Source organism: Python bivittatus, unplaced genomic scaffold (assembly GCF_059951505.1).
Source record: "Python bivittatus isolate LINGU-HERP-01145 unplaced genomic scaffold, Pbiv_v1 ctg000020_np1212, whole genome shotgun sequence".
Lineage (NCBI taxonomy): Eukaryota > Metazoa > Chordata > Lepidosauria > Squamata > Pythonidae > Python > Python bivittatus.
In genome coordinates this window covers 1,913,962-1,927,578 of record NW_028277030.1, presented here as the reverse complement: position 1 = coordinate 1,927,578, position 13,617 = coordinate 1,913,962, and the positions used below count along the sequence as shown (strand labels likewise).

At 37.3% G+C, this 13,617-nt stretch overlaps 1 protein-coding gene across 1 annotated transcript; it reads left to right on the top strand.

The window, feature by feature from the left end:
* Window positions 1-1,604: 1,604 nt before the first annotated feature.
* On the top strand, window positions 1,605-12,695 carry SPATC1L (spermatogenesis and centriole associated 1 like). Its single transcript, XM_088149919.1, has 5 exons — window positions 1,605-1,620; window positions 5,264-5,554; window positions 6,978-7,292; window positions 10,086-10,237; window positions 11,959-12,695. The coding sequence occupies exons 1-5, from the start codon at window positions 1,605-1,607 to the stop codon at window positions 12,283-12,285; spliced, it is 1,101 nt and encodes a 366-aa protein (XP_088006045.1). The 3' UTR covers window positions 12,286-12,695.
* The last annotated feature ends 922 nt before the right edge of the window (window positions 12,696-13,617 follow it).

Genomic DNA, 13,617 nt, shown 5'->3' with positions numbered 1-13,617 from the left:
GAGATTTTTCTTTTTTTTGGATGCACAGGAAGGACTTATTAAACCTTTGAAGATGTCTTTGATAGTTAAAAAGGACAAAGTGACAAGAAATTACTACTTGAGATTTCACTTGAAGAAAGGATTAAATGTCAAGCTCCCTGAAAAGAAGAAAAAGGAATTTAAAGTAGGCTTATGGGACCAAGATTAAAATGTACACATTTTGGGATTTTTGCTTGTAACTGAAAGAAATGAAATTTTGACTTTGAGATTTGATATTTAGAATTGTTTTTGCTATAGAAATATTGTGTTTTATTGATATTACTAGAGGAAGAAGTTAATGTATTATCTCACTTATAACTGTACCGAAGAAAGTTGGAAGTTGTTCTTTTCTTCTTTTCTGTTTCTTTTTCCTCACCCCCTTTTTTTCTTTCCTTCCTCACATTTCTTTATCTATTTTTCTTTTCTACTTTTCTTTGATGTCTTTGTGTATTTTATTCTTGTTTGAAACTTAATAAAATTTTTATTAAAAAAAAAGGATGATAGTTATTCATCAGACACACTTCCTGGGCAAATGACAAAAATGACAAAGGAGCAAAAATTCTTATGATAGAAAATCAGCTTTGTCATCATACTTTACTGCAGTCATGAGCATTGCATGCCTACTTTTTTTTTTTTTTTACCATAGTTGTGATCATGGCAGCTACAGAGAAATCATGCTCTAAAACGTAAACGTTAAAAAAACCCGAAACTACCAGCGATGGAACATGCTATAGGAGCACCTAAATGGCCTCGACCGTGCATGAGCATGCCTCAGAAGTGGACATTCCAAAAGTAATCAGTATATCTTGAGATGAAAAGGCACAGAGAAGTACTCCCATGGCCCCACCTCTGAAAGATCAAAAGGATGATGTTGCTGGGCCCCTGACAGGGACTTGGCTGGGCATCTAGAACACACTTGCTTTCAGGCTGCAGAGTTCGTAGGAGCAGCAGAGAGAAGAAGAGGGAGAAAAGAGGGCTACTTCTTTGTGCCATCACCTATTGCTACTGCTGTTACTGCTCTTTTAATTTTTAGCATTTTGGTTTGGTTTGTTGACTTGATATGTTGCTCATAATTGTTGCATGCTCTTGGTCTCAGTCTTCATTGAAAAATACAAAAAACAACTGGCCTGGTATACTTAGGGTGTTTTTTTGCACTCCGTGCCTGCTCTTGATTCTCAGGCCATATGGTATGAGGGGTCCATTCCTTTCTAGTTACCACCTTAGTTTGACCAGAATAGGAGGCGCCATCATTTCTCATGAGCTGGATGTTCTACGTCTGCTGATGCAGTCTAGAATTGTAGTTGCATTTTAGACACTATACCGTAAGACTGATTCATATGTAATATGCTTAGGATCTTCTAACACTCTAGATCATTTTTCACATATATTACTATCAATTAAGACATCATAGGTATTTGCAATACCAGTCTGTCCTCTCATTTGGACATGGTCTGAACCAACATCTCAAGTTTCCATGATGGCAGTGTGGCATTCAAGGTGTCCTGATGGAAAGCTTCTTTCTGATGGCTGATGGGCTCTTATACCTCTTACTGCATTTGGGTGGTTGGGGTAGTTTACCTGGGACTATGTATAAAGAGTTGGGTAATTCATTCCCTGCAGGCCACCTGTAGCTCCTGGAGTCACCTAAGGACATGCCACTGAAATTCAGGAGCAGACAACATGCTGATTTGGGATGAGAAATGAATGGAAATAGAGTCACTAAACAGGCTTATAATTCCTATGAATGAGAAACACCCCTGAATAAATGGAAGAATAATAAAAATAAAATAAATAAAATAATATGATTTTCCCCATCCTCCTGTGGTACCAGGGTTTTCACTATCACACGCCCTGCAGCAATCAGCCAACAAAACAAAACAAAAACCCTCCACTGGTTAAATAGAAAAAAGTTGCCCATTCCTGCTGCATAGAGATATATGATCTTACAGTACTGATATTAAGCTAGTTAATGCTTTCAGTAGTCTGAAGAAAGTCTGTAGTGAAATGTGTTGGCTATTTTCAGATTTAGTCAGTGCTATTTTGAGACCGTTCCATTCCGTATACAAACCATACCTCGGATTTCACAGCAGAAAAGCCAGTCTTAATCAAAGAAAACGCTCTAGTAGAGTAACCAAGTATTCTCTTAAGAACACATGACATCATAATTGCGTAGAAACATTCCAAGCCTGATAATTTCCTCTGAACCTCTTGAAGCACTGAGGTGACCTGTCTAGTCAAGGCTGTCCCTAATAAATTAATCCTTCCTCACCAGTGAGGAAGAGGAGGATGACAGAGGAAAGAGAGTGGATAAAAAGAATTCAGGAAGAAAATGCACATCTCAAAAATCAAATTAGGGTTCTCAGGGAAAACTATGAATTACGCACATTATTGGATCAACAATGTGAGAACAACAGTCAGGCCCAGTTTTCAGCACCTCAGATTTCTCCTTCATATCCTGATACTGGTTCACTGGTAAAAACAGGTAAGGAGTATGCTAGGTTAGCTTGTTAAAAGCTTTGTTATGTAAACATATTGTAAATGTGTTTCATCATGTATTCAAATTTATACACACAATTCAGTAGGGCCTTAGTGAATTCATGTATGGGAAGAAGATTCTTTGTCCAAACTTATGTCAATATAGTTTCTAATAGAAACTATATATTGACATAAGTTTGCCCAAAGAATCTTCTTCCCATACATGAATTCACTAAGGTCCTACTGAATTGTGTGTATAAATTTGAATAGAAACTATATTGGACCCAACTAGGAAAGGCTGCACATGATTAAAATGGAAGGAGGACCGATTTCCTGATTTGCTCATTTATAAATGTGCACACATGCACATGCATATATCTATCTATCTATCTATCTATCTATCTATCTATCTATCTATCTATCTATCTATCTATCTATCTATCTATCTATCTATCTATCTTCAGGAGCTTTACAGTTTTGTATTCCTATGAGCTTTTACCTGCATCCCTGCATCCCTATCACAGTATTCCCCTTCAGGGTAGACAATCATTATGCAAAGCACCAAAATGAAAGGAAAAATTGTATGTCAAAGAAATTAAAGGCAGGAAATAAGAAAAAGGAAGGCAATATAGAGAAATTGTATTTATACTTCCCATATCTCTCTATACCTTTCTAATCTTGCAAATCATCCTTACTTCCACCAGATTCATAGATCGTTTCATACACTGCCTTTCTTTCTTTAGATTTTTCATCTCTCTCTTTTTGAGGACCTCATCAACTCCATCCAACCACAACTTTTTTGGTTTTCCCTTCCTCTCAAACCATTCATTCTTCCTTCATATTTTCCAAGTCAGTCCTCATTAATTCTCTCTAAATGGCCAAGCTATCTCAATAAACATGTTTAATACTCGTCCCTCACTTTTGTATTCAATCCACATTGATTTAGCATCGATTCATTTCTATGGTTGATGAACACAGACACCACCCATCATGTCATAGATCAATTGAGGCTTTCACATAGAACTTTTTGATAATATTGAGAAGGTATAGACCAGCCTTCATCCATGCCACATGAAGCATTTTCTGTGAACAATAACATTTTCTATCATAAACTCATAAAGTTGAAATGTACCTTAGAGTCCAGCCCCTGTTCATCATAGGATCTACTATGAAGCATAACTGACAAATGGCCATCCAGCTTCTGTTTGAAGGTCTCCAGTGATGAAAAACTCACCATTTTGTGGGACAGCCTGTTCCAAAAGTGAGATCTCATACAGTCTGGAAGTCTGACTGGTCAATAAGGACACCTGAATCCCTTTTACATGTACTACTGCCAAACCAGTTCATCTAATCTTATACTGGTGCCTTTCCTTTTATTCCCAGATGCGTTGCATTTCTTCCTGTTAAATTCCATATTACTCATTTCAACACACTGTTCAAGTCAATCTAGATCTGTTTGAATCGTCTCTCTTTCTTCCAAAGTCTTAGCCACCCTGCCCAATTTTGTGTCATCCACAAACTTGATAACTTTTTCTTTTGCCCTTAGTCTCTGACAGAAGCCCATCAAGCTCTTGTAGAAGCCTGATTCAACCCATATGTTACTGTTTTATTAAGGAATATCATCACGCACTCTTGTCACAGGCTTTGCTAAGGTCCAAGTACACTATGTTAATGGCATTGTCCTGCTAGTAATTCTAACAAAGGAGATAAGATTAGTCTGGCATAATTTGCCTATATCCAACCCATTGCCACTTTTGTTAATTGTAGCCTGGTTATCTAACTGCTCAACACGCATATTGCTAGACCTTGTTGAGTATAGACTTCACAATGACAGGCCTATAGTTTCTCAGATCCTCCTCCTTCCCATTCTTGAAGATGAGAATACATTTGTTCTCCTCCAATCTTCTGGGACTTCACCAGGCCAGGAATTCTTAAAGATTACTTAGAATTGGTTCTGTGATCACCTTTGCTTGTTTCTTCAGTACCTCTGTGAAAGGTAGTTGTTCCTGCTCTTTGGTATTCTTTTCACTTTTTTGTCTGTTCTGGAGAGCTTCAGCTGTTCTGTTCAGGACTTCCCTGATGCATTTCAGTAGACCAATTATCTCCTCAAATCCCTTCAGGCCTCCCACTTGACCACTCTTGCCAAACTCCTATTTGCTCTTCTGGTTTGTTTGCTCAGAGGGCTTAGGCCAAAATATCTTATTTTGAACAGTTAATAAACCAAGGATATATTCAGCAATTTCTCTCTCTCTCTCTCTCTCTCTCCTCTCTCTCTCTCTCTCTCTCCCTCTTTGCCTTTCCTTTCCATTCTACACAAAAATGTTAAAGTCCCAGACAAAATGACAACAGCAGCAACAACAATAATACTAATAATAATAATTGACTGTAGTCATGTCCTTGTTTCAATGTGGTGTTAAGTTGGGATACAAAACTGATGTTCAATACCAAAAAGAATTGGATGAAGACCTATTGATGTTCAAGAAACTATGTTTGGACTGTGAAGACAAAATGGTTTCTGCATACTTTCTGGGAGGATAGTTTGAAGCATTCCAATCAGTATTGACAGACCTGTTATCTCAGTCATTTTTCCAAGGACAAGATCCATAAACTGATACCACACTAGATGTGTTCACTGATAAAGTTTTCTAGAAATATCATGAGCTCTGATGATGTTATAAAATATCTGCCAAATCATGTCACAGTGTCTAGATGTGTACATGACATACATGATGGAAATGTAACTATTTTTATTGTTTGTTTTTGTTTGCAGCTCAATCTATCAGAAAAGATTATAATTATTCTCCCCATATCATTTCCAAGGAGACCGCAAAGTCATGTCCCAGTACCCAGGCACAGATTAAACTATTCCATACTGATCCTGTTGCTGTTCAATCTAGAAGTGGAGAAAAGAAATCCACACACATCTCAAATATATCATGTCCTATTGTGGTTGGAAAACAGCTTGAGGAACCCACAGACGTATCAATGTTAAGGAAATCTTGGCTTAAGGATGGTCCTTTCCCTGGTGGTGATAAGGTTCAAGCATTTCCATTTAGCATTGGTGAGAAATTATATTTGATGTCAATTCTCTATGTTTATGCCTTTATGTATATGTCTACAGAGATAATAGGGTAGAGTTTGTTCTAGAAGCATTTGAATGTTTTGCACTTTCAATCCATGAGAACAAACATTTACTATTAATAATTATCATGAGTAACTAAGTTATGTGTGGACAAATCTAAGTGACAGCTAGACAGCTCTTTATTTTAATTGCTCCTTTTCAGATCTTCAGTACCCAATTTTGAAGTGAAGTAACCAGGAATGTTAATATATTCCAATTATGGTTGCACCATAGAGCTGTGTAAGGAAATTAACACACTAAAAGTGTGATTTTCAGTTCCTTATCTAAAGCTCCTAAGCGTGGAATTGACCCTTACAGCAGATGGACACACCAAGTTGCTGTTTTCATCAAGGTATCTGTTATAACACCAAGGTATCTTTCCAGACCAACCTCTGCCAGTCAAGACACAACAGAATACTGTATATGTTTAGTTAGGAGCTTTGCCTCCATGAATCTTACTTTAAACTAGAGCCACATCTATAATGTTTTTTCCTTCACTTTCGAAGTAGCCTTTTGAAGGTCTTCTCTATCATTTCTAGCCAACATGGCCATTTAATTGCTCATTAATGGGCTATCTATTTTAGTAAACAAATACATTAAAAGCAATTTAGCAACTTTGTTTTAGGAACCTAACTATTTGCATCCCTTTATTATGAAAACTATCCATTCATTCATACACTCATCTTTTTAAAAATCATGTTAAGTTTGCACAAGAGGTTGGAATGCTTGCATCACCACCCAAATCTTTTGTCATAACCCCACAAGTTTTAGGCAGTCAACACTCCAAATATTTTTTTTTAAAAACCTCAACAAAAATGAAAAAACCTGCAAGACAGTTCATTGCTGTCAAATGAAAAAACACAAAGAAATCTATTTCATTTAAGACATCTTGTGAAGAAGCTGAAGAAATCACAGCCATGGTGATTTGTCCATTAGATTGATTGATTGATTATGTCCCACCAAGTTGTTTTTGACTCCTAGCGACCTTATAGATAGATTTTCTCCATCAAGTTTTCTCTATGATATTACCTCCATTAGATTGGGAGGTATTGTGGTGCATGAAACTGCACACTGCACTAACCACCACCACCAACAAGGTGGGCTATTTCTCTCTCTCTCTTTCTCTCTCTTTCTTTCTCTATCTCTGTAGAACATTGCATTGTGGTTCAAAGAGGCAAGCAGGACACAGCCTTCTATCAAATTCCAGCCACTTTCGTCCTAGCTATTCACACAGGATGGGAAGAACTGTGGGAGGAAAACACTCATTTGGGTGGATGTGTTCAGTCAAAGAGGAGTCTCTATAAGCCACTTGCTGTTCTATTGTCCTGTAGCATAACCTGGTGCTAAATCTGCTTAACTGCAGCTCATTACAAAGCAGGAAGACTCCTGAATTCAAAAGAGATGCTCAGTTGCTCACCATCATGGCCTGAAGAATCACGTACCTTAAAGACACACAGAGAAGATGCCCAAGCACAGATCGCATTTTCGGATGATGTAAACATCCACAAAGGGGGGATTTCTGAGAGGCAGCCCTACTGTTTTGGAGGTAGCGCTCAGGACTTCAGCCTAGACAAAACACAGCCTGAATCGCAAAAGATGCCTCGGAAGAAGAGAGTCTGGTTCTCAGATTTGCCTGCCACAGACAAGTTAAGGAAGTTCCATACATTCTACCTGAATGGTAATAATGTGAGACTTTGTGGCTGCTTCATGTTGCAGATGTTGTGAGGTGAAACCCCCGCCCCCAAATCTTCTGTGATGAGGCACCTCTTAAAAGAGGAGTCTTGATCCCTTCTCACAGTCCCTGGACCCTGTGAAAAAACTGAGTGCAATTTATCCTTTCCTATAAAAAGATGACTTAGATATATAAAGTTTTTAGAATTTTCAAAATCTGTGTGTGGTATGTGTGTGTTTGTGTGAAGAGAAAGAAAGGTTTGAGAAGAATTCAAATATGTATAAATACTTTTAGTATTCATTAGAGATATTTATTTATTTATTAAACTAATGTATATAACAACCCATTTCCCAAAAGGAACTCTGGGTGGTGAACAAACTAAGAACCCAATACAGTAAAAGCAACTATTTAAAACAATAAACTACACTGAGGCCCCAATAAAAACTCACATCTATTCCCCAACTACCCCATGCCAGATATAAAGTTATTTTTGTTGCTTTTAAAAATGTATTATATATAACTTAGCTACATATAAAATGCCCCATCCAGAAGTAAATAGGAAATCACACAGCTTTACTCAACACTTTTATTTATATTGTCCTTAATACAATATACAAAAGATCCCTCCTATCTTTAGTATATTGCAATGTTACTATGGTACCCTCAAGCACATTTCATTTCCGTAAAACAAAAACAAAATCTGAAAAAGGGTGATTAAAACCCTTTTAGACTAGACTATCCTGCAGAGCTCTTGTGCAATGCTCCTCTCCCTACCATTTTTATTGGTATACAGGTAGTCCTCAACTTACGACCATTTGTTTAACGACCATTTGAAGTTACAATGGCACTGAAAAAAGTTACTTATGACTGGTCCTTGCACTTACAACTGTCACAGTATCCCTGTGGTCATGTGATCATGATTTCGGTGCTTGGCAATTGTCGTGCATTTATGACCTGCTTTGCAACCTTCCCAGTTGGCTTTGAACAAGCAAAGTCAATGGGGAAGCCAGCAGGGAAGGTCGCAAGTCATAGTCACATGATGTCTCGCTTAACTACTGTGGCAAAAAAGGTTGTAAAATTGGTCGCAGTCATGTGATGCCTCATTTAATGACCGTACCACTAAACAATGAATTTTCCGGTCCCTATTGTGGTCGTAAGTCAAGGACTACTGTATCAGTTTACAAGGACTACCTGTATCAGGTTACCTCGCAGAGCCACCCTAACATAGTCTCTCAGACCATCCTGCTTTTTGCAATATTCATATAACAATGCTGCATTTTATCTGCATGCTTTGGTGGGGTATTTAAAAACAAAAAGCAAACATATTGTTTAAAGAATACTATCCAATTCTGAAATTTTGCAGTCTCCTGCCTCTTTTCTCTTCTTACTGCATAGTCATAGCCATCTCATTTCTATTTAATTTTTTTTCTATTTTTTAAAAAAAGTTTTGTTTTAAAAAAACAGAATTAATTATATTTGCAGACATTCATTGTCTCTTTTATTGGGAATCATTCTTCAAAATTACAAATAAGTGCAGGGAATTTAATGTGTGATCAAGAGTTTTAATTTGGGGATGGTCCCTAAAATATTCCACTGTAGGTAGACCTGCCAGTTAGTTGACTTAATTCCCCTCTCTCCCCTCTTCCCATCCTAGTATTTACAATCAAACATCAATAAATAAATAAATTGTTACATAAATGTAAATAGATGGCAAATATACCACCTGTTTTCTGCAGCTCTAAGAAATGCTGAATTCTTTGCAAGCTCCTGGTAGTCCCAATTTTATTTGGGTCACATCAAAGAGAACTTCCCCTTCTGGAAAGGGCAATGCTATGATGGCGAAGCAGTAATTTTTTGTCTGGTATCAGTTGTATTTTATACCCAAGCAAGCAAGATCTGGCCATGATTATTTCTCTGGATATGGTGAAAGCTTTTGATGCAATAAACTGGGTGGCAGGATTATTATGTGTTTTGATCAAATATGGCCTTTTTTTTTGCATTTTGCATAATTGGGTAAATATATATTTATTCATTTATTCATTTATTCATTTATTCCTACGTCTGTCATAATTGATTATAAACAATGTATTATCTTCCTTATGTTGAGATACATGTCAAAAAAAGTATCTAATCTCCTTTCTTCTTAAATATAATTTCAGAGCTGCTTCCTTGTACCATTAATAATATAATATTAATGAGAGCCAGTTTGGTGTAGTGGTGAAGGTGCTGGGCTGGAAACCAGGAGACTGTGAGTTCTAGTCCCACCTTAGGCATGATAGCCGGCTGGAAGACTTTGGGCCAGTCACTCTCTCTCACACAGTTGTTGTTGTGGGGAAAATAGGAGGAGGAAGGCGTATTAGGTATGTACGCTGCCTTGAGTTCACAAAAAATAAAGACAGGATAAATCAAATGAATGAATGAATGAATAAATAAAAAGTATTACATTCAGTGAGATTAAATATAAAATAGTTTTGCATGAAGATAATAGATCAGAAATTATCATTCCAGTTTTTTTTGTTGAATACAAATTTGAGTTTTATTCAGCTATATAAACCGAAGTAAATCAATTCTGATGTCATTGGGCTCTAGTAAGACTACTGAGGTGCTCAGGGCTTGTGGTTTAAGTGATTTCCACCCCACCCCCCCTTCAGTATTAAGATGTGATGACGAGTGAAAGGGTTTTTTTTAATCTAAGCGACTGAGGAAGAATGTCCATTATAGACAGGCTTAATTTCATAGAACTGTTTTGGCCTCTCCTAGCTAATATCAAGTCTATCTCCATTTTTTTACTTCCTCTAGATTTAGAAATTGCTCAAAACAACAAGAAAAATGGACGCATCGTGGGAGAGATTGCCTTCCAGTTAGACAGGCGTATCCTTGCACATGTGTTCCCTGGAATAACACGGCTCTATGGATTCACAGTATCCAATATCCCTGAGAAAATAAAGCAAGTAAGTGATTCTATCCCAATACTTAGAGATAAATGGACTCTTTTGTCAAGATTGTAGGCCAGGGTTTCTCAACCTTGGCCACTTTAAGATGCGTGGACTTCAACTCCCAGAATTCTGGGAAGGCTGGCTAGGGAATTCTGGCAATTGAAGTCTACACATCTTAAAGTGGCCAAGGTTGAGAAACACTGTTACAAACCCTTAATAAGACTCAGAGATTCAACTTTTGTGCCAGCTGGCAGCATTACTAGGCAGAGAAAGGCAGCCTCTTTGAGTTGCAGCTTCTGGGAAGTGACCACAAGGTATCAAAGAAGAGAACTCTGGCCATAAGGAATGTAGCCCTCCTTGTGTTCCTTAGGAAAGCACAGTTTAAACGGTGAGAGAGAACACATTTTTTTCAGTACAGGATTTAAAAAATTGGAATGATAATTTCTTGCCAACAGAATTATCACAAAAATCCACAGAATTATTTTTGTTACATTCCAAACTTGATACATTCAAAGTTCTTCATAAACTGATAAATTCCAGGTTTTCATTTTATAGGTCACATTAACACCATCAAACTTTATTTCTCTTCTAAGCCAGACAATTTTCCAAACTGTTGTATGCACCTGCAGATTTAGGCAAAAAGCATTCATAATTACCAATAAGAGCTAAAATATCTTGTACGTATTGTGGCAACTGGCATTTTAGCCAGTTTCATTCTCAAAATATCCCTTGATTGTCTAATAAAACAGGTCAATGGTCTCAAAGTAAAGTTAAATATGTGCAGAGTTAAAAGCCATCCTTGATTAGTTCCAGAGGACATCTTAATAAGAAATAATTGCATATGTTACAACTCTAGCTGAGGGATTTAGATACCACATTTTAACTCATTTGCTAAAAAAGGGAGGGAATCTAATTTTCATTGAAATATGTTCTAAAAATGTAACCTGCCTCATATCAAAACCTTTTTCTACTTCCATGGAAGCCACCACTGCCAACTCAATGTGAGTTTCTAAAATAATAGTTAACAGTGTGATATTCAATTCAATTCTTCACATTTTTATTTTGGTAGCTGACCAGCATGAAATATTTGCATAAAAGGAACAGGGTTTTTTTTCCTTCAAATTTGGTAATTAGAGAAATAGAAAGTATTTCTTTATACTGATTTTTTTTTTTTTACAAATATACCAAATGATACACAGTAAATATACAGAAGGCTCATAATTCATTGCTGTTACATTAGATCTTTGAGGTCCAGCTACGACTCTGTATCTGAATCTTCTCAGCCTTGTTTCTTCCAAGGTGCAGTGTGTTTTTATGAATACAAACTCATTCATATACATATACATAGTAACTGTAATGATGTTTCGGTAGAGGACTCTCTGTGGTGTGTGTGTGTGCAGGGATATGGACAGGATGATCATTTTTGCATTCAAAAGATAATTTTTCCAGGACTATCAAAACTGAAGGTTTGGATCAGGCGTGCCTGAGAAAACTTACAGTAATAGTACAAACATCCACAGAATTGCAAGGCTTCAGAAGTTGTATCAGGAGATTATCCAGCCCAAATTGACAATATTAACAGTACTAGAAGGTCCACTTCACAAATAAAATAAATAAATAAATCTGTGCAAATTGTTCATTTTTTTCTTTTCTGGTCCTATTAATGCTATACAAAATTCAGGATGATTTACACTCCATAAAATATTAACCATAAGTTTATATCTGACCATACTTAGGTCTCCATGAAATCTTTAGATGGTTCTCTAGACGAGAAAAAGTATCGAGCCATGACCCAGCGTTACCGTGACCTGATTGCCCGCTTGGAGAAAATGGGCTACTGCACAGAAGTCCATCCAGTATTTAGTGAATTTCTCATCAACACCTATGGCATCCTGAAGCAAAGGCCTGACCTGGGCTCCAGCCCCATGAACAACAGTCCTAATGATCTCAGGAAGATGGTGATAGACATTGTCCCAGCTAAGTTCCTCGGAGATACCTTACTGCTCTTGAACTGTTTGTGTGAACTTTCTAAAGAAGACAATAAGGCCCTTTTTGCCTGGTAGTGCCTCTGCAACTCTTGATTCCCCATTTTTAATAGAAAGAGCACCTAAGCACAGCATATATGTAATAAAGAATAGCTGCTAAAAGAGGGTGTGGGATAATATGTGTATGATTTTTTTAATCAAGCTGTTGCTGTCAAAATCACTGGTTCATGCTGTGTCTAATTCAATTTGGTTCTAATAAGGTGTGTATTTCATGACATTTTTGAAAAACTGCTATTGTATTGATATGTTTCAGTTGGTAACTGGTGTATCAGCTATATTTTGGTGGGAGATAACTTTTAGCATCAATAAAATAAAGTAGAAGTGGTTGTTGCAACAGTTCACACATTCCCAAGTAAACGCTGCATTATTTCTGCATGAGGAAGGAGGTGCCTGTCAGATTATAATTTTTATTTTGCTTGGTCCACAAAGGTACAGCTGCAGGTGTGATATGACTTGCTTTAGGGCTTGAATGCTCTTCAAGAAACACACATCTTTCTCACGCCTATTTTGGGACATTTTGCTTCAGTGGGAATAACATGTATATACTGTAGCTTCCTTTGGATTGAAACAGCATTGCATGTATAATATCACCAGTTTCCTGCATCAGTGTTTCAAAACATTTCCAGTACTTCCAAACTCTTGGATTCTGGAATCCTGTCACAGTACTGCTTAGTATGATAAATGTGCATTCATATGTCTGTCTGAAAGTAATGGAGCCTCCTAACTGATATTATGATGACCAAGGGAGGGGTCAACTTTTTCCCTAGGTTGTAGTTCCAATAAGAAGTCTTTGCATTTTTTCGCAATGAACACAACTGCAACTTGAAAAGCTGTTGCAAAGCTTCATTTAGCGGTGTGGTTGATGGTTATTAGCATTCTGCTTTATGCCCGTAACTGATGATCGGGCACCCTGTTGGCCCTGTATGTCACTAAAGGAATGGGGTATCTATGGCTCCCCCGATGCTGTTAAACTAGATTTCCCCACTAGCCCCAGCCAGCAGGGCAAATGATAGGCAATGGTGGAAGCCGTAGTTCAGCAACCCCTCAAAAACCATGGGTTCTCTAGGCCTTTCATCAAATTTATCTTCAAAAATGCTAGGCAGTTCCCAGGATCATCAGTCTTGTTTTCTTTTTCTTTCTTCAAAGAGTTCTTCTCTCTCCTTATATACTGTTTAGGTGCCATTTGTCTATTTAGTGAAGCATGTCTTCTGTCCCATTTTGGAAAGGATGCATTACTGTTGAGTTTAATAAACTGTTTGTAGTCAAATGATACTGAAATGCTAACACATCTTTTCTCCTTTATAGGGTTGGTTTGGTAAGGGAGACCCAGGTTCAAGGCTATGCTCAGCC

Excerpts from the sequence above, each read along its gene's own strand:
- SPATC1L (XM_088149919.1), top strand. Across the intron at positions 7,293-10,085 it reads CCATACATTCTACCTGAATG|ATTTAGAAATTGCTCAAAAC; the intron begins GTAATAATGTGA and ends TACTTCCTCTAG. Across the intron at positions 10,238-11,958 it reads TCCCTGAGAAAATAAAGCAA|GTCTCCATGAAATCTTTAGA; the intron begins GTAAGTGATTCT and ends GACCATACTTAG.